The sequence below is a fragment of the Acinonyx jubatus genome, chromosome B1 (assembly GCF_027475565.1).
Source record: "Acinonyx jubatus isolate Ajub_Pintada_27869175 chromosome B1, VMU_Ajub_asm_v1.0, whole genome shotgun sequence".
NCBI classification, from domain to species: Eukaryota; Metazoa; Chordata; class Mammalia; order Carnivora; family Felidae; genus Acinonyx; species Acinonyx jubatus.
The window spans coordinates 169,189,747-169,215,028 of record NC_069382.1 but is presented as its reverse complement, the minus strand read 5'-3'; the positions used below and the strand labels follow the sequence as shown (position 1 = coordinate 169,215,028).

At 37.1% G+C, this 25,282-nt stretch overlaps 1 protein-coding gene across 3 annotated transcripts in view; it reads left to right on the top strand.

Moving 5' to 3' along the window:
• The window catches only part of WDR19 (WD repeat domain 19), a 112,428-nt gene that overhangs the window by 57,278 nt on the left and 29,868 nt on the right, over positions 1-25,282 (top strand). For all 3 annotated transcript variants that reach the window (XM_027055491.2, XM_053217452.1, XM_053217453.1), the window contains exons 20-29: positions 749-858; positions 5,626-5,683; positions 8,241-8,381; positions 8,462-8,544; positions 8,996-9,079; positions 10,266-10,412; positions 10,728-10,852; positions 12,805-12,917; positions 14,932-15,000; positions 24,489-24,566. In XM_027055491.2, coding sequence (XP_026911292.2) covers positions 749-858; positions 5,626-5,683; positions 8,241-8,381; positions 8,462-8,544; positions 8,996-9,079; positions 10,266-10,412; positions 10,728-10,852; positions 12,805-12,917; positions 14,932-15,000; positions 24,489-24,566 — 1,008 coding nt within the window. The remainder of the gene's footprint in view (positions 1-748; positions 859-5,625; positions 5,684-8,240; positions 8,382-8,461; positions 8,545-8,995; positions 9,080-10,265; positions 10,413-10,727; positions 10,853-12,804; positions 12,918-14,931; positions 15,001-24,488; positions 24,567-25,282) is intronic.

The window sequence follows — 25,282 nt, the reverse complement described above, 5'->3', positions numbered from 1 at the left end:
GCAGATAAAAGATCACAGGAGCCAGGAGGAAAGACAGGTTCACATTTTATATTTATGTTTGCTATTATTCATGTTGTGAAATAGCTTCAGATTTTCTCAGAAAATAACATCAGTTCCTATAGTAAAGTATTTCTCATTTTTTAAATTATCTCCCCTCTAACTAGAAAATTAATCTTGATTGGGTTAATTTTTATTTAATTTTTCCCAATTGATAAAAATTAAATACCAAAGAGTAGTATTTTGTTAGGGAAGACTGAATTTTGGAGGACCACACACCATCGTAATAGTAAGATGTTTTTGCTCCCCAGGACCAATTATTACCCCCTTGGGAGCTCTATCACTCCCACTGAGGCTGTATGCTATAATAATACATTATCCTTACCAAGATCAAGTTCCACTTTTTTTTTTTTAATTTTTTTTTCAACGTTTTATTTATTTTTTTGGGGGACAGAGAGAGACAGAGCTTGAACAGGGGAGGGGCAGAGAGAGAGGGAGACACAGAATCGGAAACAGGCTCCAGGCTCTGAGCCATCAGCCCAGAGCCCGACGCGGGGCTCGAACTCACGGACCGCGAGATCGTGACCTGGCTGAAGTCGGACGCTTAACCGACTGTGCCACCCAGGCGCCCCTCAAGTTCCACTTTTTAAACAAAAAGTTTTTCCAATCACTTCTAGTAAAACTAGCATTGTATGGTGACTGTGCATAATAATGTGTTCATTTGAAATTAAGGTCTTTCTCTTCCCAATAGATGAGAAGAGATTTACAGCATTGGGACAGTGCCCTGCAACTGGCCAAGCGGTTAGCCCCAGACCAGATACCATTTATATCAAAAGAATATGCTATTCAGCTTGAATTCACGTAAGTCCTTATCTTTACGTTTTTGAGTCACTAGCTAGCTACTGAATATCTTCAAACTGCCATTAATTAGAAGGCCCTCCACTGATTTAATAATTGCTAATGGGGACAGGAGGGAAGCTGTATTAATTGTACTTCCAAAAAATGTTTTTTCTAACGAAGTCTTGTCCAGGCCTTTATCCACTTTCATTTTCAGGATCAAAATTTAAGTTTGGGTCTAAGCCTTTCCTACACTTAGAGTCTAAATATTGTTTTGAATCACATTTGGCCAAAACAGTTATACATAGCATCAAGGTGATGTACTGCTTTTCATAGCCTATGTTCATGATCTTGACCTCTTTGAACACTTCAAGGATTTGCAGTGTAATTTCAGGTCGTGTGGAAAAATATCAGAATTGGGGCACCTGGGTGGCTCAGTCAGTTGAGCATCCAACTTCGGCTCAGGTCATGATCTCACTGCTTGTGAGTTCAAGCTCCACATCACGCTCTCTGCTGACAGCTCAGAGCCTGGGCCTGCTTCAGATTCTGTGTCTCCCTCTCTCTCTGCCCCTCCCCCGCCTCACACTCTGTCTCTCTTTCCTTCAAAAATAAACATAAAAAAAATTTTTTTTAATAAATAAAGTATTCAAAATTTCAACTTAGCATCGCCTAACTGGGCCTGCCCAAAGAAAATCTGAGGCTTCTGATGAAGAAATTGTTATCCCTGTTGTCAAGAAACATCCTAGCTGTGTTGACATAATGGGGTCCAAATATTAGAAATTTCCACTTAGAATGAGCACTGGGTGTTGTATGGGAACCAATTTGACAATAAATTATATTTTTAAAAAAAGGAAAGAAAGGAAAAAAGTAAAAAATAAAATAAAATAAGTAAAATAAAAATAAAATAAAATAAAATAAAATAAAATAAAATAAAATAAAATAAAATAAAATAAAATAAAATACAAAAAGAAATTTCCACTTAGAAACATTGCTGACCACACAGCCTGGGCTATCCAGAACAATGTTCTCAATCAGCAGAACAGTTTGTCTTCCAAAAAATCCCTGGTGCACTAACATGTGAGGAAACTGGGTGAACTGGGTGAGGCCTAGAGAGTTGGATGACCTGCCTAAACTGATATGGTAAAGCTCAGGCAGAACTCAAATAATGCCATTTTTAGAGCTGATTGATTTATTCTGGAGGCGATGTTTTCTCAGAGGAAGATGGATCTCCAAGTGAGTTTTAGCCAAACATCACTGATTCATTCTCTCCCAAATAATAAAAACAAGATAATAAATAGGTCTTCTGGATATGCAGACCCATGTTAGCATCAGTTATGGGAGTATTATTATTTATATTATGTGTAATACTTTTTATCTCAGTAAGAACCAGGGCCCTCAGTACTGTAATCTGAAGCATGTTCCTTAATTTCTACCCTGATCCTTTCAATACATATTCTACTTATAAATATTGGGCCTTTGGAAAATATTCATTTTTACGGTCACATGATTGTCATTAATGCCCTAAAGGCGATAATCAAAAGTGGTCTATTCAGAAGACATGAACAGACATTTCTCCAAAGAAGACATACAGATGGCCAACAGACACATACATGAAAAGGTGCTCAGCGTCAGACATCATCAGGGAAATGCAAATCAAAGCCACAGTCATCTCACACTTGTCAGAATGGCTAAAACCAAAGAAGTGTTGGCAAGGATGTAGAGAAAAAAGAACCTTCGTGCATTGTTGATGGGAATGCAAACTGGTACAGCCACTGTGCAAAACGGTATCGAGTTTCCTCAAAAAGTTAAAAATAGGAATACCCTATGATCCAGCAATTCCACTTCTGGGTATTTACCCAAAGAATATGAAAACACTAATTTGAGAAGATATGTACCCCTATGTTTATTGCAGCATTATTTACAGTAGCTAAGATACGGAAGCAACCCAAGGTCCACCGATAGATGAATGGATAAGGAAGATGTGGCATATATATACAAAAGAATATTATTCAGCCATACAAAAGAATGAAATCTTGCCATTTACAACAACATGATTGGAGTTAGTATAGTGCTAAGTGAAATAAGTCAGAGAAAAATACCATATGATTTCATTCATATGTGGAATTTAAGAAACAAATGGGAAAAAAAAGAGACAAACAAAAAACAGACTCTTAATTATAGAGAACAAATAGATGATTACCAGAGGGGAGGTGGATGGGGGCATGGGTGAAATAGTTGAAAGGGATTAAGAATACACTTATCTGATGAGCACCGATTTGTATATAGAATTGGTGAATCACTATCTGAAACAAATGTAACACTGTATGTTATATACTGGAATTAAATTTTTTTAAAAGTATCCCATAAAGAGTAATCTCTTTGACATGAGCCATAGGAACATTTTTCTAGGTATGTCTCCTTTGACAAGGAAAACAAAAGCAAAATTAAACTATTGGGTCTACACCAAAAATAAAAAGCCTTTGCAGAGTGAAGGAAACCATCAACAAAACTAAAAGACAACCTATGGAATGGGAGAGGATATTTGCAAATGACATATCTGATACAGGGTTGATATCCAAAATATATAAAGAACTTCTATAACTCAACACCGAAAAAACACAAATAATCCAGTTAAAAAATGGGCAGGAGACATGGATAGATATTTTTTCAGAGAAGACATACAGATGGCCAACAAACACATGAAAAGGTACTCAACATTACTCATCATCAGAGAAATGCAAATCAAAACCACAATCAGATACCATCTCACACGTGTCATAATGGCTAAAATCAAAAGCACAAGAAACAAGTGTTGGTGAGGATGTGGAGAAAAAGGAATCCTCTTATACCGTTGGTAGAAATGCAAACTGGTGCAGCCACTCTGGAAAACAGCATGGAGGGTCCTCAAAAAATTAAAAATAGAACTACCCTATGACCCAGCAATTTCACTACTAGGTATTTATCCAAAAGATACAAAAATACTGATTTGAAGGGGCACATGCACCCCAGTGTTTATAGCAGCACTATTAACAGTAGCCAAATTATGGAAAGAGCCCAGATGTCCATCGACTGATGAACAGATAAAGAAGATGTGGTATACATATGTATATGTTTACATATACAATCAGCCATCAAAAAGAATGAAATCTTGCCATTTGCAATGTAGATAGATGGAGCTAAAATGTATTATGCTAAGTGAAATAAGTCAGAGAAAGACAAACACCATGAGATTTCACTCATGTGGAATTTAAGAAACAAAACAGATGAACATAGGGGAAGGGAAGGAAAAATAAGATAAAAACAAAAAGGGAGGCAAACCATAAGAGACTCTTAACTAGGGAGAACAAACTGAGGGTTGCTGGGGGAGAGATGGGCGGGAGATGGGCTAGATGGGTGTTAAAGAGGGCACTTGTGATGAGCACTGGGTGTTGTATGTTATGAATCACTAAATTCTACTCTTGAAACCAATTCTATACTATATGTTAACTAACTCAAATAAAATCTTGGAAGAAAAAAAAATAGATTACCATATGATCCAGTAATCCCACTACTGGGTATTTATCCCCCCAAAACTGAAAACACAAATTCACAAAGATATCTACAACCCTACATTTTCTGTGGCATTATGTACTGTAGCCAAAATATGGACGCAACCCAAGTGTCCATTGATAGATGAATGGATAAGGAAGATGTGGTATATATACACAGTGGGATATTACTTGGCCATAAAAAAGAATGCAGTCTTGTCATTTGCAGTATCATGGATAAATCTAGAAGGTATAATGCTAAGTGAAGTAAGTCAGAGAAAGACAAACACTATGTGATTTTACTCATTTGTGGAATTTCAGAAACAAAACAAATGAAAGAAAAAGACCAAAAAACATAATCTTAAAAATAGAGAACAAACCGGTGGTTGCCAGAGAGAAGGTAGGTGGGAGATAGGTAAAGAGGATTAAGAGTACACTTATTGTGGATGCCTGGGTGGCTCAGTCAGTTGAATGTCCGACACTTGATTTTGGCTCAGGTTATGATCCCAGAATCATGAGATTGAGCCCCAGGTCGGGCTCCACAGGCTGAGCATGGAACCCGCCTAAGATTCTCTCCCTCTGCGCCTCTCCCCCGCTTGCATGCATGCTCTGTCTCTCTCTCTCAAATAAAAATTAAAAAAAAATAAAAAGAGTACACTTATCAGGATGAACACTGAGGAATGTATAGAATTGTTGAATCATTGTACACCTGAAACTAATATAACACTGTATGTAATTTTTTTAAAAACAAAAGATGCCTGTAAAAGTGGCCCATAAAATTTAATGTCCCTCCCCAAAATGCTTAAAATACTACAAAGTAATAAGTATCTTACAATCTAACATAATCCAGCTTTATAATTATTTTTATTTCTTTAAAATGTTTTTGTAATGTTTATTTTAGAGAGAGACAGAGACAGAGACAGCACGAGTGGGGGAGGGGCAGAGAGCAAGGGAGACACAGGATCCGAAGCAGGCTCCAGGCTCTAAGCTGTCAGCACGGATGTGGGGCTCAAACTCACAAGCCGTGAGGTCATGACCTGAGCCGAAGTTGGACACTTAACTGACTGAGCCACCCAGGCATCCCTATAATTATTTCTAAAACAGCAAAATAATAATGAACTGCACTTGAAAAAAAATGCTTATATGTTGTATATCCCATCTTATGTGAGCCCAAGCAACTCAGTGACAAAGATTTCTTTTAAATCTTGTATATGTAAATGAGATACTTAAATATGTATTAAAATTCACTCTAATTTTTTTTCAGGGGTGATTATGTAAATGCTTTGGCTCATTATGAGAAAGGAATAACGGGTGATCATAAGGTAAACTTGAATAAAGATATGTATAATTATCTTTAGGTTTGTTAGTTTCATTTAAAAAGCCATGGTCTAAATTGCATTTTATTTATTAGTAGGTGAGCTCTTTTTCAGTTTATTAACAACTTTGCAAGGATATAGTTAAATCATTTTAAAACACTTCAGATCTAAAGATGACAATATTTTTTATCACTCTGAAAAAGATCTGTTTTCCTTTGTATCTTAAATATGAGCTTCTCGTTAATGTTCAGAGTAAAATTTTTATCCTTTCCCACTTACAGGCTAACTATGATTTTCATGAGGCTTTTCCTTTTACTCTTAAAAAATTTCAATAACTACTCTACAGTGTACCCCCAGTCCATAAAAGTCTGTTCTGCCATTTCATCTCTCACGCTGTATCTTTTATGATGATCCTGGAAATCATGTACTTTATGCACTATTCCAGCCCATTCTCCCATCCCAGGGTTTTAGCTCAAGAAGCTAAATTTTGCAATAAAAATTGATGTTTTTAGGTGAGGTCTTGTAAAGATTGAAAATCTTTTTATTTCCTATTTTATAGCTAGAATTTTTATTACAGAAGTTAACACAGTTTCACTGTAGTCCATTTAAAAAATTACCACAGTATAACATGACAAGTGAGAGTCTACCAATCCCTCCTCTATCCACACACCTCAGTGGTAACCACTGTTAACAGTTTTATATATTTCCACCCAGAATCTCTTGTAAGCATACAAATACGAATGTAATGTGGACTTTCACTAAATATGAAATCATTCAGTTTTACAGGGGTGCCTGGGGTGGCTCAGTCGGTTAAGAGCTGACTTTGGCTCAGGTCATGATCTCATGGTTCGTGAGTTCAAGCCCTGCGTCAGGCTCCATGCTGACAGCTCAGAGCCTGGAGCCTCCTTCGGATTCTGTCTCCCTCTCTCTCTACCCCTCCCCGACTTGTGCTATCTCTATCATTCATAAATAAATAAACTAAAAAAAATTGTTTTAATGCTTTAAAAAAATCATTTCCTTTCAGCAAAGATTAACTGAAATCCGTTCTGGGATAAACAGCATTCTGTTTTCTTCATGGTCTTTCAAGTCAATACATTCGAATCTATGTTAATCTTTTAAGAGCTTCTAATAGTCTGTTGTTTAGATATAGCATGGTCTTTATATCCACTCCTTTATTGAATCATAATTGTTTTTTGTTTTTTACTATCAAAATACTGCAATGAATATTCTACCTAGTGTACATGTATCTTTACCTAAGATAGTATTTCTGAAGGATATTATTCTTATAAGGGGATTTCTACGTCATAAAATATATGCTTTTAATTTTTTATATTGCTAAGTTGCTCTCCAGAAATTATAGCAATTCATATAGCTGTAGGTCATCTGAGAAAGTGTCCATTTTCCCCCACAGTTTCAACAACATTGAATGTTAATCATTTTATCTCATCTATCAATTTTATGAGCCAAAAACAAAGGTCTTTTGTGTGTGTTTATTAGTGAAGCTGAGCATGTTTTATTTATTGGCCAATTATATGTTTTTTAATGAATTGCCTGATCATATCCTTTGCGTTGCATAACTCTTGAGTTTTTTATACTTTCTTTGGCTACATACATTTTAAGGTTTTTAAAAAATTGTTTTTATGTTCCATTTATTTTTGAGACAGAAAGAAAGCATGAGGAGGGGAGGGGCAGAGAGAGAGGGAGACACAGAATTTGAAACAGGCTCCAGGCTCTGAGCTATCAGCACAGAGCCCAACATAGGGCTCGAATTCATGAACCACGAGATTATGACCTGAGCTGAAGTTGGACGCTTAACCTACTGAGCCACCCAGGCGCCCCTTAAGTTTTTTTTTTTTTAATCTGTGTATTTGAATATAGTAACCACTAGCCAAACATTGCTATTTAAATGATTGAAAATTAAATAAAATTTAAAATTCAGTGTCTTTGTCACGCTGGCCATATTTCAAGTGCCCAGTAGCCATTTATGACTATTAGCCACCGTGTTGGACCAGGCAGATATAGAAGATTTCCATGATCACAGAATGTTCCACCAGCCATGCTGCTTTACATAAAATACAATAGGACATTATATTTTATTACATAGATTAGTTCCCTGAAAAGTTCTTTAGTTATCTTTAATGAATTAAACAATTTTACAGAAAGTTTTTAATGTTTAATCGTGTCTAGTAGAGAAATCTTCCATTTGATAAATGGCTTTTTCCTTAATTTTGTTTATAGCATTTATGCTGTGTATCCAGCATATTACTTCTTATATAAAATTTTATATCAAGACATACAGAGATACACAAAGCATTATGACAAGGGTAGTAAGAATTTGTTGTTAAGCATAAAAGGTGTAAACTTCTAAAGAAAAATATATAACTTTGTAACAGAAGATTTAAAAAAAAAAAAAAGGACTCAGTGTTACTTCATAATCTTGAGATTTTCCTGAAAAGACTAGTGAAAGTAACCTTTGGGCTCATTTTAGATTTAAATCAATTGTTTGGCTGAAATACATCAATTTAACTTAGGGTCTGATGTGTTATTTGCCTTATAATTCTAGGAACATGATGAAGTGTGTTTGGCTGGAGTGGCCCAGATGTCTATAAGAATGGGAGACATACGCCGAGGGGTTAACCAAGCCCTAAAGCATCCCAGCAGGGTCCTTAAAAGAGACTGTGGAGCCATATTGGAGAACATGAAGGTACCCTTTTCTATGCCTAAATATTCATGCGGACTTATACGTAATAAGTTCAGTGTTTTAATAATCTCATATTGTTTTAGCAATTTTCAGAAGCAGCCCAACTGTATGAAAAAGGTCTCTATTATGATAAAGCAGCATCTGTTTACATCCGCTGTAAGAATTGGTAAGCATTTGCTAAGTTTGTTCTGAGCAAGTGTGGAAATGAATGGGTCCCGGAAGTCTCCCCACTTGTTTCCTTATCTGTACACCCTGTTCTCCCTATCTAGGTCTTCCCTCTATCTCCTTTTTTCTTCTTGGATGAGTTCATATTAATAGTTTGTTTCCCAAAGAACAATACATCCTGTTAGTTCGGAAATCCCTGATCAGACAAATTACTAGGGAAAAGAGCCCTGTTGCCCCCAAACTGTTAATGAACGAACCTTCATTTTCCCTTGGAGGGGGAGGGCAGGGGTGTGGCATCCGAAGGAAAAGCAGTTACATCTGCTTTTACCTATAGGAGCCAAGATTTCAAGGATCATAATAACTTTTTTGAATCCTAAAAACTAACACTGGATTGTAGAGAGTGACTTTGGAAGTGAATATAGTGCTGATACTCTCTGAAATCTACATTCTAGGGCAAAAGTTGGGGAGCTTCTGCCTCGTGTTTCTTCTCCAAAGATTCACTTGCAGTATGCCAAAGCTAAGGAAGCAGATGGAAGGTTTGTACAGTTTCTCAAATTCATGCAAGTTTAAAGCAATATATAAGTTTGATAAATTAACCATCAATCTTTGCAACTTCTAAGAAAGGCAGAGTGGAGAAAGAAAACATCTTTACCCTTTGCCTGGCCTCAAGTGCCAAACTATTACATTTTTCCCATATTTTAAATACCTCAAGTAAACCTTTGTGTATTCAATATAAGCTACTATCTCTTTTTATTTGAGAGTTAAATACTAAAAGGTGATATTTTGATATAATATGGCATGAAAATAAAGTGATGGTCATTTTATTAAGAAGGATAACTTACAGATGCCAAGGAAAAGAACAGTGAAGAAATACGAATTCCACACCGATGATTGCACAGTTTAAGCTGCAAAACAGCGTCAAGATATCACAATGGATAGTTAATATCCTAAATAATATCTTCTGTCCTTCTGCAACTGGATAGAAGAAACTCAAAGACAAGGAGTCTCAGAGGAGGAAACACAATTATGAAATTGTATCTCATACAAACATGAAAAAGCTCTACCTCACTAATAATAATTAAAGCAACAGTGTGTTATTTCAACCTCTATCGTGAGATTTTAAACTAATAACCATACTATCAAAATGCACTTGTTATGCATGACTGACTCATTCTGTATAATTTCCGTAGCCTTTGGAAAGTTATTTGGCAAAATACATTAAAAGACTTTTAAAGGTCAGTACCCTCTACTTTTAGAAAAGCAACCTTAGGAAATAGAGATACACACTAAATGTCTTGTTGAAATGGAAAGAGCTGGAAAGCTAATGCGGACTGAAGACAAGTCTTGAGCTCCATCTAGAGGTTGACACGCAAAGATTTTATAGATCACTCTTACTGAAATATTGTTATTTTCTGTTTTCTAAAATAAGCTTATATTACTATTATAATCTTCCCAATCAAAAAAAAAGGAAAGTGTAAAAAATTCTATATATATTGTTCAGATGAAAAAATGCAATTCAATATTAATATTTTACTGTTAATCAAACCTCTAAAAAACACATTTTAGGGAGATGATTCCTTGTATTCATCCTAATGAAGAATAAAGAAGTACAAGAAAAATAAGCAATCGCCATCAATAAAAAAATTGCCTCCTTTATTGACATTTCCCTCCCCAAATGTGACAGTGTTAAGGAAGCTTATCTGAACTCAGTATTTCTTATAGATACAAAGAAGCCGTTGTGGCTTATGAGAATGCAAAACAATGGAACAGTGTAATCCGCATCTATCTGGATCACCTCAACAATCCTGAAAAGGCTGTCAGTATTGTCAGAGAGACCCAGTCTCTGGATGGAGCCAAAATGGTAGCCAGGTAACTGAATGCATTATTTTTGAACTTCCAAAAACTAGCCTGGAAAGAAAGCCCCACTTACCTTGATCAAATAAATTCAAAGGGAATATTTATTCTTTATAATTTTTTTTGTTAGATCTAAGTGTTTAAATTCAAAGTCTATTTGTTGTGGTTAGTGTAGGAGAGAATGTTTTTCAAATACAAGCATATAGTATAAAAATGCAGTTTGCCTAATGCATTTTTTAAAACGGTTTCTCATAGTTGCAAAAAGATTTCATTTTGTAAATGACAAACTTATTTTAAATGAGCCAAGCTGATTAAAATACTTTGTTTTAGGTTTTTCCTACAGTTAGGTGACTACGGGTCTGCCATCCAGTTTCTTGTTATGTCCAAATGTAATAATGAAGCTTTCACCCTGGCTCAGCAGCACAACAAAATGGAAATCTATGCAGACATTATTGGTAAATACCATTGTTTTCCCTAATTTCTCTTACAGATTTGTATCCTAGAAATTCTTGACTCTTAGGACCTAATTATCAACTTGGTATGCCCACAAGCACATGTACACACACCATTTATACAGAGACGCATACATATTGATGTGTTAGATTTCAAGATTCCTACTATCTTACAGGGGAGATGGAATTATAAGACCGTTTTCAAAAATTAAGATTTTGGGGTGACTATTAAAAGAAGCCAGATTTCCCAAATTCTGCTGTTTGCCAACCAGTGGTAAAACAAGGTTCCAAAATGAAGGTAATAAAAAATGCAGAGGAATTTTTGAAAAAATAGTTTCATAAGTTTTTAAATTGAGTTAAAAATTAAGATTATATGATTCTACTTTGATGAAGAGTGATATACACAAGACGTGGTTTTTCAGAAGAAAGTCCAAAAGAGGATTTTATATTCTGAGAACACCCGCTTTTAGGTTTTCTTCCCTTATTTGCAATTTTCTTGAAACTACTGAAATCATTTTCAGATTTTGATTTTATGGGCCATACATAACATTATTTTTGGTGGTATTTTATTTTGTTTTATTTTTTTTTCCCAATATACATAGCACAAGTTTACCATTTTAACCATTTTCAAATGTACAGTTCAGTCATATTAACAGTGTCATACAGCCGTCAGTCACCACCATCCATCTCCAGAACTTTGAATCGTCCTGAAGTAAAGCTCTGTACTCATTACACAGTATGTCCCCATTCCCCGCCCCCCACCGCCCCTGGCAACCACTGTGGTACTTTCTACAAATCTACATAAATTTGACTACTCATAGTATGTCATATAAATGGAATCCTGAAGTATTTGCCTTTTTGTGTTTTGTTTTTTAAAATTTACAAAATGACCGTAAGAATTGATGATAGGATTTATGAGAAAATTTTTATTTCAGTTTCAAGGAAACAAAAATAGGTAAAAGCATCTTCTCATATCTTAGAAAGTCATTCAGATAACTGGAGAAAATAAGGAGCTAAAGGAAAAAAGGAAATACAAATACAAGCGATATTAGAGTTATTCATTTTTAATTCGACAGGTAACATTTCTTAACATTACAAACCACTATACCACTAACCCATTTAAGTTTTTCTCATTTCATAAGGATGTGGCTTATCCTGCATCACTCACACACACACACACACACACACACGCAGGCACGTACACACGCACACACTTTTGTCCACCTTTCTTTACCCTCTTCTATTACAAACTCCCTATCTGCCTTGGGCTGGAGGCCCAGGGCTGTTGTGACACTTTGGTATTGTAACAGGACTCCAATACCCATGGGTAAATGTAAACAATGAGTTGGAACTCCTGCAGAGTTGAGGTCCTTCTTCCACTGTGCTTAACATATTTAAGCTTCAAACCAAAAGAAAAACAGTAATAAAAGAAAAAGAGTAATTATCTTTAAATGGCATCTATCAGCCACTTGAATATCATTTTCCTTCCTTGTCTGGCAAATGCGGACAATTGTCGAAACCAGGCCTTGCTGAGAAAGGCGGATAGATTACGTTTGTATTATGGTTGACTTCTGATTGTTCTTAGACTCTCGGCAGAATGCGATTGCGATTTGTAGTCATAGTTGTTCCTGTTGTTTTAGGAAATGAGATTGGGACTCTTAAAGAATGATAAAAGTCATTAAGGGCGATGTCCGACCATAGCCTACATTCTCACAAGGCTCGTAATTTTGTCTCCTGATTCCTGTTGAGGGTGAAAAGAAAATAGAACAGAGCTGGTATTTGGGGGAATGATGGTGGATCTGTTTTGCGATGAAAACAAACACTGATAATAACACTGATATTTACAGTTACAAATTTTTAATCACCTATTTTTAGATCACCTGTATTTGGATCTTATTTTTAAGTTAGCAATAAAATTTTGCTCAGATATTTTACTCCGTAAACTTCTGTTGCAGGTTCTGAAGGTACTACTAATGAAGACTATCAAAGCATCGCCTTATATTTTGAAGGAGAAAAAAGACATTTTCAGGCTGGAAAATTCTTCTTGCTGTGTGGCCAATATTCACGAGTTAGTATTTCCTGAGAAAATATACACTGGACTCCACAGGAATGCTAATAAGATTCTTTCTTTATTTTTTTAAGTAATCTCTGTACCCAATGTGGGGCTCAAACTCAAGAGTCCAAGATCAAGAGTCGTATGCTCTACTGACAGACAGCCAGATGCCCCAGCAATATTTTAAAATTATATTAATGCTTTCAGACACCCAGACCTGAAATATCAAAGTTAACTTTAAATCATTCTCTCTCTCCCACAGCCAATCACATTCTTCCCCTGTAATATCTCTGACATTGTCCCTTTTCATTCTAACTATCATCAACTTAATCCAAACCTGGGTCACTTCACTTATTATATTATTACAATATTATTCCTATTTTCTAGTTTCTGTTCCTATAACTCATCCTTCATTTTATTCCCTAAACAGTACTTACTTTCACTGCTACAGGGCCCCTAAAGCAGGAGTTATGGCATTCAAGCAAGGGGTGTAACTCAGTGAAGCTGTGTGTTCATTGTGTTCATTGGGTGTTCACTGGGGACTTACGGGTGCCACCTGTTTGGTCTGAGGGAAACATCTTCTACTTACCTCCAGAAAATTGTTGCCCTTCAGGAGTTGGGCCCCTGTGGGCTAGATCATAGGACTTTTCATGAGAAATAGAATTCTAGGTCTCCCAATTTTAAAACATGGGCCCACATATTTGTAGAATACCTCACCTGCCAAAGAAACGTGTCTGTGTGTGAACTCAGCCTTCTGGCTACCTATTTACTGTTTCTGGCCACTTAAAGTCCAGATTCCTTAGCTGGCACTCAAGAAAATTCCCACAGATTGACCAACCAGCTCCTGCACTTCCCAACCTGGCATCCAGCTGTTTCCATTAAGAAACATTCCATGGGGTGCCTGGGTGGCTCAGTCGATTAAGCGTCCGACTTCAGCTCAAGTCATGATCTCACACTCCGTGAGTTTGAGCTCCGCATCAGGCTCTGTGCCGACAGCTCAGGGCCTGGAGCCTGCTTCAGATTCTGTGTCTCCCTCTCGATCTCTCCCCCTCCCCCACTCATCCTCTGTCTCTCTCTGTCTCAAAAATAAATTTAAAAAACATTTTAAAAAAATTAAAAAAAAAAAAAAAGAAACATTCCTGCTAGCCTTTTCCCATTCCTGTTCTCCTCTAGATCTCTCTCTGCCCTCTTTCCTACCTACCACAGACCTGTTCATCTTCAGGTCCTTTTTCCTTCATGGTACCTTCGGATCACCCCCCTGTTTAATCAACTTTTCTTCCTTAGAGCACCAATGAAAACAAATGGTCATACTGCCCATTGTCTCTTAAACTTTTATTATAACCTTAAATTTCTTCATAGGTGTAGTGTTTAGGAAGTAGACAATTATGATTTAAAATAATTGGTTCCTTATAAATATCACATTACACAGATCTCCCCAATTAGATTGTGTATAATACAACAAGAGGGGCTGTGTCATACCCTTCCTGGTATGCTCCATAGTCTCCTATACATAGTAGCAGGTTGGCAATAAATATCTGTTGAACGAATAAATGAGTGAAAATAATTATATCTTCATAATGAAAGAGGACTTATTTTTCACTCTCATCAGAAGTCAGAACTAAATTCTTCAGAGGGTTAACTGGGTCCTTCCATTTTTAAAATTCTACTCAGACTTTTTGGGTTTTTTTAAGTTTATTTTTGAGAGAGAGGGGGAGAAAAAGAGGGAGAGCAAGTGTGGGAGGGGCAGAGAGAGAGAATACGCTGTCAGCACAGAGCTCGAGGTAGGGCTTGATCTCACGAACCATGAGATTGTGACCTGAGCCGAAATCAAGCATCCAGCACTTAACTGACTGAGCCATCCAGGTGTCCCTCAGCCTTTTAGGTGTATATATTAAGACCCAGACTGTGCAAGCCCCTGGTTGAGAGGTGGACACTTTCATAAACTGTAATTACTTTGTGTGAAAACTTTGTTTTTCCCAATGTGAAAGCAGTCTGAAAGTTTTTAATTGCTATACATTTCTCATTTCAGGCACTGAAACATTTCCTGAAATGTCCGAGCCCAGAAGAGAAGGCAGCAATAGAAATGGCGATTGAAACTGTAAGTGAGCTCTGTAATAAGACTTTTGAGAATGCTGATATTTTGAAAAACATTTTGAAGAAATTTCCAAACATACAGAAGTAGACCAAATATTGTAACCAACTCATGTGACTTGTACCCATCATCTGACTTCAACAGCTGTCAGCATATGAGCAATCTTATTTTATCTGTACCCCCACCTCTTTCCCTGTGTTATTTTAAAGCAAATCACAGACATCATGTCATTTCATTTATGGGTACAAAGTCTATCTATAAAAGAAAAGAACCTTTGGGTTTTCTTTTAGGTATAACTTGCATATAGTAAAGTGCACAAATCCTAAGTATGTAACTCTTTTTCTCATATATTGCACTGATGTAACCCCTACTGAGATCAAGATATAGAACATTTCCAGCTCCCAGAGGCTCTTATGATGTCTCGTAGTCAGTGGCCAAGGGTAACCACAGCCAAGGGTAACCACAAGTCTGACTTCTGTCCTTATAGATTGGTTTTATCTGTCTATGTATTTCATATAAATGGAGTTGTACATATGTACTATTTTGTGTCCAGTTCCTTCGAATCAACATATAGTCTATTAATGCATGTGTATTACTACATGCAGTGATGGTTCATTCTTACTCATTGCTGTGTAGTATTCCACCTGATGACTATACCACAATTTATTTACCTATTACTTCATTAATGGGCATTTGGGTTGTCTCCACTTCAGGCATATTATGAGTAAAGTTGCCACAAAGTTGTTCATATCTTTTGATGGACATAACACTCTGCCTTATTGGGTGTATATCCAGGAGTAGAATTGTTAGGTCATAAGATACACATATTTTGGCAATAGTTGTATCAATTTACACTCTACCAGCAGTATGAAAGAATTTAGTCGCTCTCTTTACTAACACCAATCTATGTCATTATGACTACTGATAAAGGTGTAGTGGTATCTCATTATGGTCTCAATTCATTTTTCTAAAGACTAATGATATTGAGCACCTTTTCATACGTATATTGGCCTTTTGGATATCCTCTTTTCTGCTATTTAAATCTTTTTTCTAATTTTTAATTGTATCATCTCATCTTATTCTTACTGATTTGTAGGACTTTTTATAATTTCTAGATACAAGTCTTTCCATCATATATATATACATATATATGTGTGTATATATATATGTATACATATATATATGTATACATATATATATATGATCTCTCCAACTGTGGCTTGCCTTTTTATTCTTCAGTAGTGTTTTTTTTTTTTTTTTTTAAGTTTATTTACTTTGAGAGAGAAGGAGCACAAGCTGGGGACAGGCAGAGAGAAGGAGAGAGAGAATCTCAAGCAGGCTGTATGTGGTCCATGCTCAGGGGCTCAGACCCTCAAAAACTGTGAGATCATGACCTGAGTTGAAATCAAGAGTTGGACGCTTAACCGACCGAGCCACCCAGGTGCTCCATCTTCAGTAGTGTCTTGATGGAAAGAAATTCTTAGGTTTTAATGAAGTCCAACTTATGAATCTTTTTTTTTTTATGGTTAGTGTTTTTTAATCCTATTTAAGAAATCTTTTCCTATCGCATGGTCATTAAGCTATTTCTCTTATGTTTTCTTCTAGGTATTTGATTGTTTTAGCATTCTTATTTAGTCCTATGCCCATCCTGAATTAACTTTTGTGTATAGTGTGAGGTAGGAATTAGGAATCTTTTTTCCCCCAAACGGATATCCAGTTGATCCAGCATCATTTATCAAAATACCATTTTGCCCCCACTGAATTACCATAGAGCATTTGCCATAGATGAAATGACCAAATATATGTGAGTCTAGTTTTGGATTCTGTATTCTCTTCCATTGATTTGTCTTGCCTGTAACAATACCACACTGTATTACATGTATTCTTTATTATAATCTACTTCCTGTCGCTGTGGATTTGCCTATTCTAGACATTTCATATAAATGGATCCATACAATATGTGACTTTTGTGTCTGGCATCTTTCTTTCAGAAGGTTTTCAGCGTTCAGCTGTGCTGTAGCATGTACTAATACTTCATTCCTTTTTATGGCTAAAGATTCTGTTGTATGACTCTACCACACTGTATTTATTCAACAGTTAATACACATTTGGTTTGTTTCTACTTTCAAGCTTTTATGAATAATGCTGTTAACATTTGTGTGCAATGTTATATACATTGTATATACTCTCTTGAGTGTATATCTAGGAGTTTCTAGGCCATATGTTAGCTCTATGTTTAACATTTTGAGGAATTGTCCAACTGTTTCCCAAAGCAGCTAAACCATTTTACATTACAAACAGCAATGTGTGAGCATTGCAGTTTCACCAACAATCATTTCTTGTCATTGTTGAACATCTAGTTCAAATTTCCCCATCTCCTGTATTTCCCACTAGCTGGCAATTAAATCTAGATACTTAATCAGACATAGATTTGGTGTTTTTAGATGGTGCTAAGTTTGTCCTCTTTCATGACATCAGTAGGCTCATGTCTTAATAAGCTCAGGCTGCTGTAACAACATACCACAGACTAAGTGGCTTAAAAAACAGAAATTGATTTCTCACAGTTCTGGAGGCTGAGAAGGCTAAGATCAAGGGGCCAGCCAATTTGTTTCCAGTGAGAGCTCTCCTCTGGGCATGTAGATGGCTACCTTCTTGCTGTATCCTCACGTGGCCTTTATGGGGTGCGTTCAGGTGAGGAGAGATCTCTCTCCCTTCCTTTTGTTGTAACACCACTGATCCCATCATAAGGTCCCTACCCTCATGACCTCATCTAACCCTAATTACTCCCAAAGGCCCCATATTCAAATATCACCACATTTGTATTCAAATACAAATATGTAGGGCTTCAACATATGAATTTTGGGGGAACATAAATATTCAGTCCATAACAGCCCATCATTTTGGTCATCTGTTTTTATGGTGTTAAGATTGATTATTAGATATTAGAGTGGTCAGCCTTATCCCTCCATTATGACATTTCCCATCAACCTTTCACCTAATGATTTCAGCACCTATTAATGTTTATTACCTGGATCCATTATTTTATTAGGGGTTGCAAAATGGCGATATTTGTCATTCCTTCTATTCCATACCAACTATTTTGTTACTGTGAGATAAAGGAAAAATAGGGTAAATACTTGATTTTTTTTTCCCCTCTGCTTACTAGTTTTAAGACTAATGAGTTGCAGGGAACCTGGGTGGCTCAGTTGGTTGAGCATCTGACTCTTGATTTTGGCTTACATCACGATCTCAGGGTCATCAGATTGGGCCCCCGCATCAGGCTCCACACTGGGCATGGAGCCTGCTTAATATTCTCTACCCTTACCCCCAATTTGTGCTCTCTCTCTCTTGAAAAAAAAAAAAAAAAAAGAGTAATGAGTTGGTTTCCTGCCATTCTCCAAAGGTGACTTCTAGAGATGCTTTTGTTTTTACTATCATTATGAACTCATAGATTTTTAGTATATTTGATTTCAATCCATTACATCTAGTCGATGTTTTTTATGCCCAAATGTGTCTTTACATTAACTATTATTGCATTTTGACACAATCCTATTAATCTTTGATAGATTCCTTGCCCTCAGGTACATATTATTGACTCCATTTCTTTTTTTTTTTTTATAAGTTTCTTTTTTTTTCTTTTTTTTTATATAAGTTTCAGTTGTACAGCTTTATAATTCAAAATCCGTATATACTACAAGGTGATCACCATCATAAACCTAGTTACCATCCATCACCATATAGTTGACTCCCTTCACCACTTCACTTATCCCCCAGCCTCCTTCCCCTCTGGTAAACACTAGTCTGTTCTCTGTGTGAGTTGGTTTTGCTTTTATTTTGTTTTAGATTCTACATATGAATGAAATTAGACAGCATCTGTCTTTGACTTATTTCACTTAGCATAATACCCTCAAGGTCCATCCATGTTGTCACATTTGGCAAGATTTCATTATTTTTTTAAGGCTGAGTAGTATTCCATTGTGTGTGTGTGTGTGTGTGTGTGTGCATGTGTGTGTGTGTTCCACATCTTTATTCATTCATACTATGAATGGACACTTGTTTTCATATCTTGGCTCTTGTAAATGCTGCAATGAACATAAAGGCACATATATATCTTGGGGTGTTAGTGCTTTTATATTCTTTGGATAAATACCAAGAAGTGGAATGACTAGGGCATATGGTAGTTCTATTCTTAACTTTTTGAGGAATCTGCATACTGTTTTCCATAGGGACTGTATCAATTTTAAATCCTACCAACAGTGTACAAGGGATCCCTTTTCTCCACATCTTCTCCAACATTTGTTATCTTGTCTTTTTGATAATAGCCATTCTTACAGGTGTTATGTGATATCTTATTGTGGTTTTAGTTTGCATTTTCCTAATAATGAGTGATGTTCAGCATCTTTTCAAATGCCTGTTGGCTATTTGTATGCCTTCTTTGGAGAAATATCTTTTCAGATCCTCTGCCCATTTTTTAATCAGGTTAGTTTTGTTGTTGACTTGTATGAGGATTTTTAAACTTTTAAAAAAATGTTTATTTATATTTGAGACAGAGAGAGAGCATGCATGAGCAGGGGAAGGGCAGAGAGAGGGAGACACCGAATCCGAAGCAGGCTCCAGGCTCTGAGCTGTCAGCACCGTGCAGTACCTGATACGGGGCTCAAACCCATGAACTGTGAGATCACGACCTGAGCCAAAATCAAACAGCTGAGTCACCCAGGCGCCCCCATATGAAGATTTTTTTAAATATATTTTGGATATTAACCCCTTATTGGGTATATAGTTTCCACATATCTTCTCTCATTTCAGTAGGTTGCCTTTTTGTTTTGATGTCAGTTTCCTTTGCTGTGCAACTTTTTAGTTTGATGTAATTCCATTTGTTTACTTTTGTTTTTGTTCGCCTTGCCTTTGGAGTCAGATCCATAAAGACATCACTAAGACCAAAGTCAAGGAGCTTACCTCCTATGTTTTCTTCTAGAGTTTTATGGCTTCAGGTCTGACATTCAAGTCTTTAATACATTTTAATTTTTTGTGTATGGAGTTAAAAAGTGGTCTAGTTTCATTCTTTTCAATGTGGCTTTCCAGTTTTTCCAATACCCCTTACTAAAGACTCTCCTGTCTTCATTGTTTTTGCTTTTGTCATAGATAAATTGTCCCTATATATGTGGATTTACTTCTGGGCTGTCTACTGTGTTCCATTAACCTGTGTGTCTGTCTTTGTACCAATACCATACTGTTTTGATTACTGTAGTTTTGTAGTATAATTTGAAATCCGAGAGCATGAGACCTGCAGGCAGCTTTGTTCTTCTATCTCAATACTGCTTTGGCTATTCAGGATCTTTTCTAGCTTCATACAAATTTTACAGTTATTTGTTCTAGTTTTATGAAGTATGCCATTGAAATTTTGACAGGTATTACTTTGAGTCTGTATAGTGCTTTGGGTAATAGAGACATTTTAAGAGTATTCTTCTAATTCATGAGCACAGAGTACCTTTCCGTTTATCTGTGTCATCTTCAGTGTCTTTCATCAGTGTCTTATGGTTTTCGGTACACAAGTCTTTCACCTCCTTGGTTAAATTTACTGCTAGGTATTTTATTCTTTTTGATGCAATTGTAAATGGGATTGTTTTCTTAATTTCTCTTTCTGATGTTTCACTATTAGTGTACAGAAATGCAACAAATTTTTGCATATTGATTTTGTATCTTACAATATTTAGTTATCAGTTCTAATAGTTTTTTGGTGGATTCCTTGGGGTTTTCTATATATAGTAACATATCATCTCCAAATAGTGACAATTTAACTTCTTCCTTTCCAATTTAGATGCCTTTTATTTCTTTTTCTTGCCTAATTGCTGTGGCCAAATTCCATTTCTTGCCCCAGACGTGGAATCAGTCATTTCTCTAAGAAGGTCTAGTTCCTTTCAGTGAGAAATTGTTTTAGAGACCATAATTTGGGTGCTAGCAATATTCTATTTCTAAGCCTTTTCAGTAAAAGTATTGGCATTTCTTATTATGGCATAAAAATTAGTATGTTCTAAAAGTACCTGAATTTGAAGCTGCAGTGAAATTAGTAAAGTATGAAAATTATTCTCTGGCCATCCACAAAAGGCCGTTTTATTTCATTATGAAAATAGTTTCATTCCCTGATTTTCTCTGCATATCCACATTTTCTAAGGCGTATTTCCTCCAGAAAGCCAGACTCAATGCTGCCAGCAACTCTCAAGAATACATCTCCCACCCTTCCTGCTAAAGATGGACCAGAATTCTGGCCCCAAATGCATAAGTCCAGAAGGACTCTGAATTGGTTAGTTCAGGTGTCCATTACAAGATTAAACAACTGGTGGCCACAAGGATGGAATAATCTGCTTGGGCAAATTAGGTTAAATTCCAACCCCTAGACATTACACCTCTATTGTCATGGGGAATAGGGTCCTCTGAGGCATGGAAGTGTCAATGGAATACCATGGTTGAAATGAAAGTAGGAGCATTTCTCAGAAAAGTTAAAGGAATTGGTATCAGACAAAAGTATAGATGTCCCTTGCAGCTATCAAATTTTTCTCCTTTTATGAGTATTCTTTAATCCTCCCATAGCTACTTCTAGGTGTTGTGCTATATATTTCATTATAATAAATTTTACTAAGTTCAGGGACATGTGGCCTATAAAACCAATATATTTGTGTTTATTATCCATTACTAGGATAACTTCATTCATTCAGACAAGTGCATTCTGCACTTCACTACCAGAGAATTTTCCTGAAGTCCAGTTTTAAATCCTTTTATTCTCTAGCTGCATTGCCTCCCAGTTGCCTCATAATTTGTTCCCAATCTATTCTTCATGAACCACAGAAGCTTAGGTACCCCTGCAGGTGATCTTGTCTAACCTCTTCATTTTATTGGCGAGGAACAAGAGGTCCCATAGGATGATATGACTAACCTAAAGCCACCCAAATAGAAAGTAACAGAACTATGACTAAGTCTTCTTTCCAACCAAATTGCCTGTTACACTCCTCTATGTCAGTAGCCTATGCTACACTAACCTGGCCACTTCTACCCGAGTAATTCAAGGCTCCCCTTCCTGTGTTCCTTCATTCTTGTGGTCCCCTACACCAAGGCCACCCACCCTCCTACACGTCTGCCTTTCATACTCCCACACAACATGCAAGACCCACTTCACACACAAGCCTTTTGTGAACTGTCCTCTGGATGAAATTTCACCGTCCTTAGACTCTTCTCTAAGTACTTTGAACATCACCTACCACTACAGTTATCTCCCTTCAGATTAATAGCTCCTCAAGGTCAAGGACCCATTTCTTCATAGAGTGTTTAGCACATTATGGCCACTCAATAAATATTTGCTTAGTTGAACACATGTTGGTTCCCAACTTAGTGAACACACTATATGGATGATAGAAGTTTCCTTTCAACCCTCCATTCCTTTCTTTCCTTTCCACCTTGAGACACCCCCCCCCACATTTGAATTTCTTATAATCTGTGCACTCTTACTTGCTGACTCCATAATTGAGAATATCTTGAAAATGTTCACAATTTACCAACCCCCACCCTACCCCATCCTCTACCCCTTAAGGTCCTGAAATGCATTCTTGGTGCGTGTGTGTGTGTGTGTTGGTGTGTGTATAGTACAGCCCTACTTGAGAATCATTACCTGAATGAACCCATGATATGGATGAGAAAGATGGGTCTTCACAGGATCTTTTAACTGTGCTGGGGGGCTTCCTTCCTCTCTGCAGTCAGCTTCTGCCTTCACCACTCTGTAAACCTTCTCTAAAAGGTCCCCACTGCTAAATATAAAAGTCTCTTCTCTGTCTTCACTCCATGTTATGAGAGCATTTTACACTATCATTACTACATCTTTCTTATGACTCCCTTAGAACACTGCTTCTCCCATTACTTCTCAAATGGTCCCTTCTCAGCCTCCTTCACCAACTCCTCTACTCCAGTATGTAAGTGTTCCTCAGCATTCTGTCTTCATCCTTCTTTTAATTTTTAAAAAAAATTTTTCAATGTTTTCTTTATTTTTGAGAGAGAGAGAGTGCAAGCAAGGGAGGGGCAGAGAGAAAGAGAGGGAGACACAGAATCTGAACTGGGCTCCATCCAGGCTCTGAGCTGTCAGCACAGAGCTCAGTGCAGGGCTCAAACTCACAAACCATGAGATCATGACCTTAGCCGAAGTCGGACACTTAACCGACTGAGGCACCCAGGCACCCCCCTTCTTTTAATTCTTGACGGCCACATCTATTCCTTACTGGCTCCCTTTTCCATCCTAACATTTTGGGTGTGTTCAACCCTCTGAAACTCATATTTAACTGGGCATCCTGTATTTTTATTTGCTATGTCCAGCAACATCAGATAGCACTGCTTAACATCAGTCCAACCCCTTTATGGGTATTAACTTATTTAATCCTTAAAACAATACGGCGAGTTAGGTATTTTTTTTATCCTCATTGGGGTCCCAAGAGTAACCAGGTGATCTTTTGACCTCAGGCAGGCTGACCCCAGAGCCCTTGCTTTACCATGTCTCCGTACTGGCTCATTCACCCAAAACCATCCACAAGAGCCATTGAGATGATGAGCTGTACAGGATTTCTCTTCCTTACAGCATCGCTTCCTTACAGCAGTGGCAAAAGCAGAGGCAACAGATTTGTAAAGGCTTAGCTTTCTTGCACTGATGACTACCACAGTGAGTGAAGTGTGTAGAAATTCTGCAGCCCCAAGGCCCTCTCCACCCCACACGTTCACCACAGTCTCTTCTGCACAAGGAACTTCCAAACTTTTATCTTTTTCCCTCAAGCATAGCAAGCTAGGCCACATGTTGCTCTGTCCCTCGTAACGGTTTCCTTCTTTTTCTGGTGGCTCTTTGCACTGTATCATTAATACAAGCACAGCACTGCCCTCTTCAGTGTTCGTTCCCTTTGGTGGAGCTCCAGTTGCATTCTTGGCTCACCCCTTTTTTACAGACACAAGACTCTTAAGCCTCCTCGTCAGTAATTATCCCTACTAAAACACATTTCCATCCTCCGATATCGTATGTAATTTTTCCTGATCAACACCACACATCAGTGGGACTCGATGTGTTTCCTTGGGGAGCAGTGGAGACGCAGTGCTTGGTACTGTGTGCTTGCAGAAGGCCTAGTTCCTGCACTCAAGACCTTATTCTCTACGTGCCATGTTCACCTTGAGAAAGTTTTTACTGAAACATCCAAAAAGTATATTCTGTGTGTGTGTGGGGGGGGGGGGGGGAACGGTCTTTTGATACAGCAACTGAGAAAAGCTGTAGTTTTTAAGGATAGACTTTTATTACTGGAGACTCTACAAATAAATGAAGAAAGACCCTGAATTTATATCATGTCAGGACTTGACTATAGCCATTTTTACGATTTTTTAATTCTATTTCCTTAGCACAAGGTTTTCTGCCCCTCCTCCCCTTCCTTTCTAGTTTTAAGATGCTGAATTTACTGTTTCTTTCTCTTCCTAAACAGGTTGGTCAGGCCAAAGATGAACTGCTGACCAGTCAGCTGATAGACCACCTTATGGGAGAGAGTGATGGCATGCCTAAGGTACTAGAAATGTTGTCTTCTCTTGGGTTCTAAGTATTTTAGTTACCATTTGACTTTCTTCTGCCCTGTTTTTACCTATTATGGGTTCTGCATCATGGACTTGTAAAGTTTCTCTCTGAATATAATCTTCTAGACAGTCCCTGCATTTTAGAGGATATTGGGTATATTCACCCTTTGAAATTGGCATTGTCCCCTGTGAAATAGCCACAATCCTCTAGATAACAGTTCACACCACCCACAACTTTCCTCAAATGTTAAAGAGTTTTATTTATTCTGGGAACTTTGAAAACTATTATTAGAACTATGAGCATTAATCCCTAAAAATCAGCATACTTTGTTCATATTTCAAAAATTGTGTTAATAACAATCATATTTAGCGTAAAAGTAACTCACTATAAATATAAAGTAGAAATAAATCATTAAGAACACATTTTCTAAGTATGTGACTCTTGGGAGTTCATTCAGACATTGGTCTTCTCACAGTCCTGATGGGGACAGTCCCCTTTGAGAACACCCCCGAGCTTGTTCTTCCCTTTTGTTTTGATGTCTGAGGTGATCTTCTTGTGAAGGAAGTCAAGTTACTGGTTTGGAGAGGTGCCAGAATGTCATAGCTGGAGAGGATGGTAGCAGTCCTGATCCCTGAGTCCATAGACAGAAACGGGAGACCCAGGGAAGCTAAGTTAACCTACCAAAGGGCACAGGCCCTTAAACTGTTC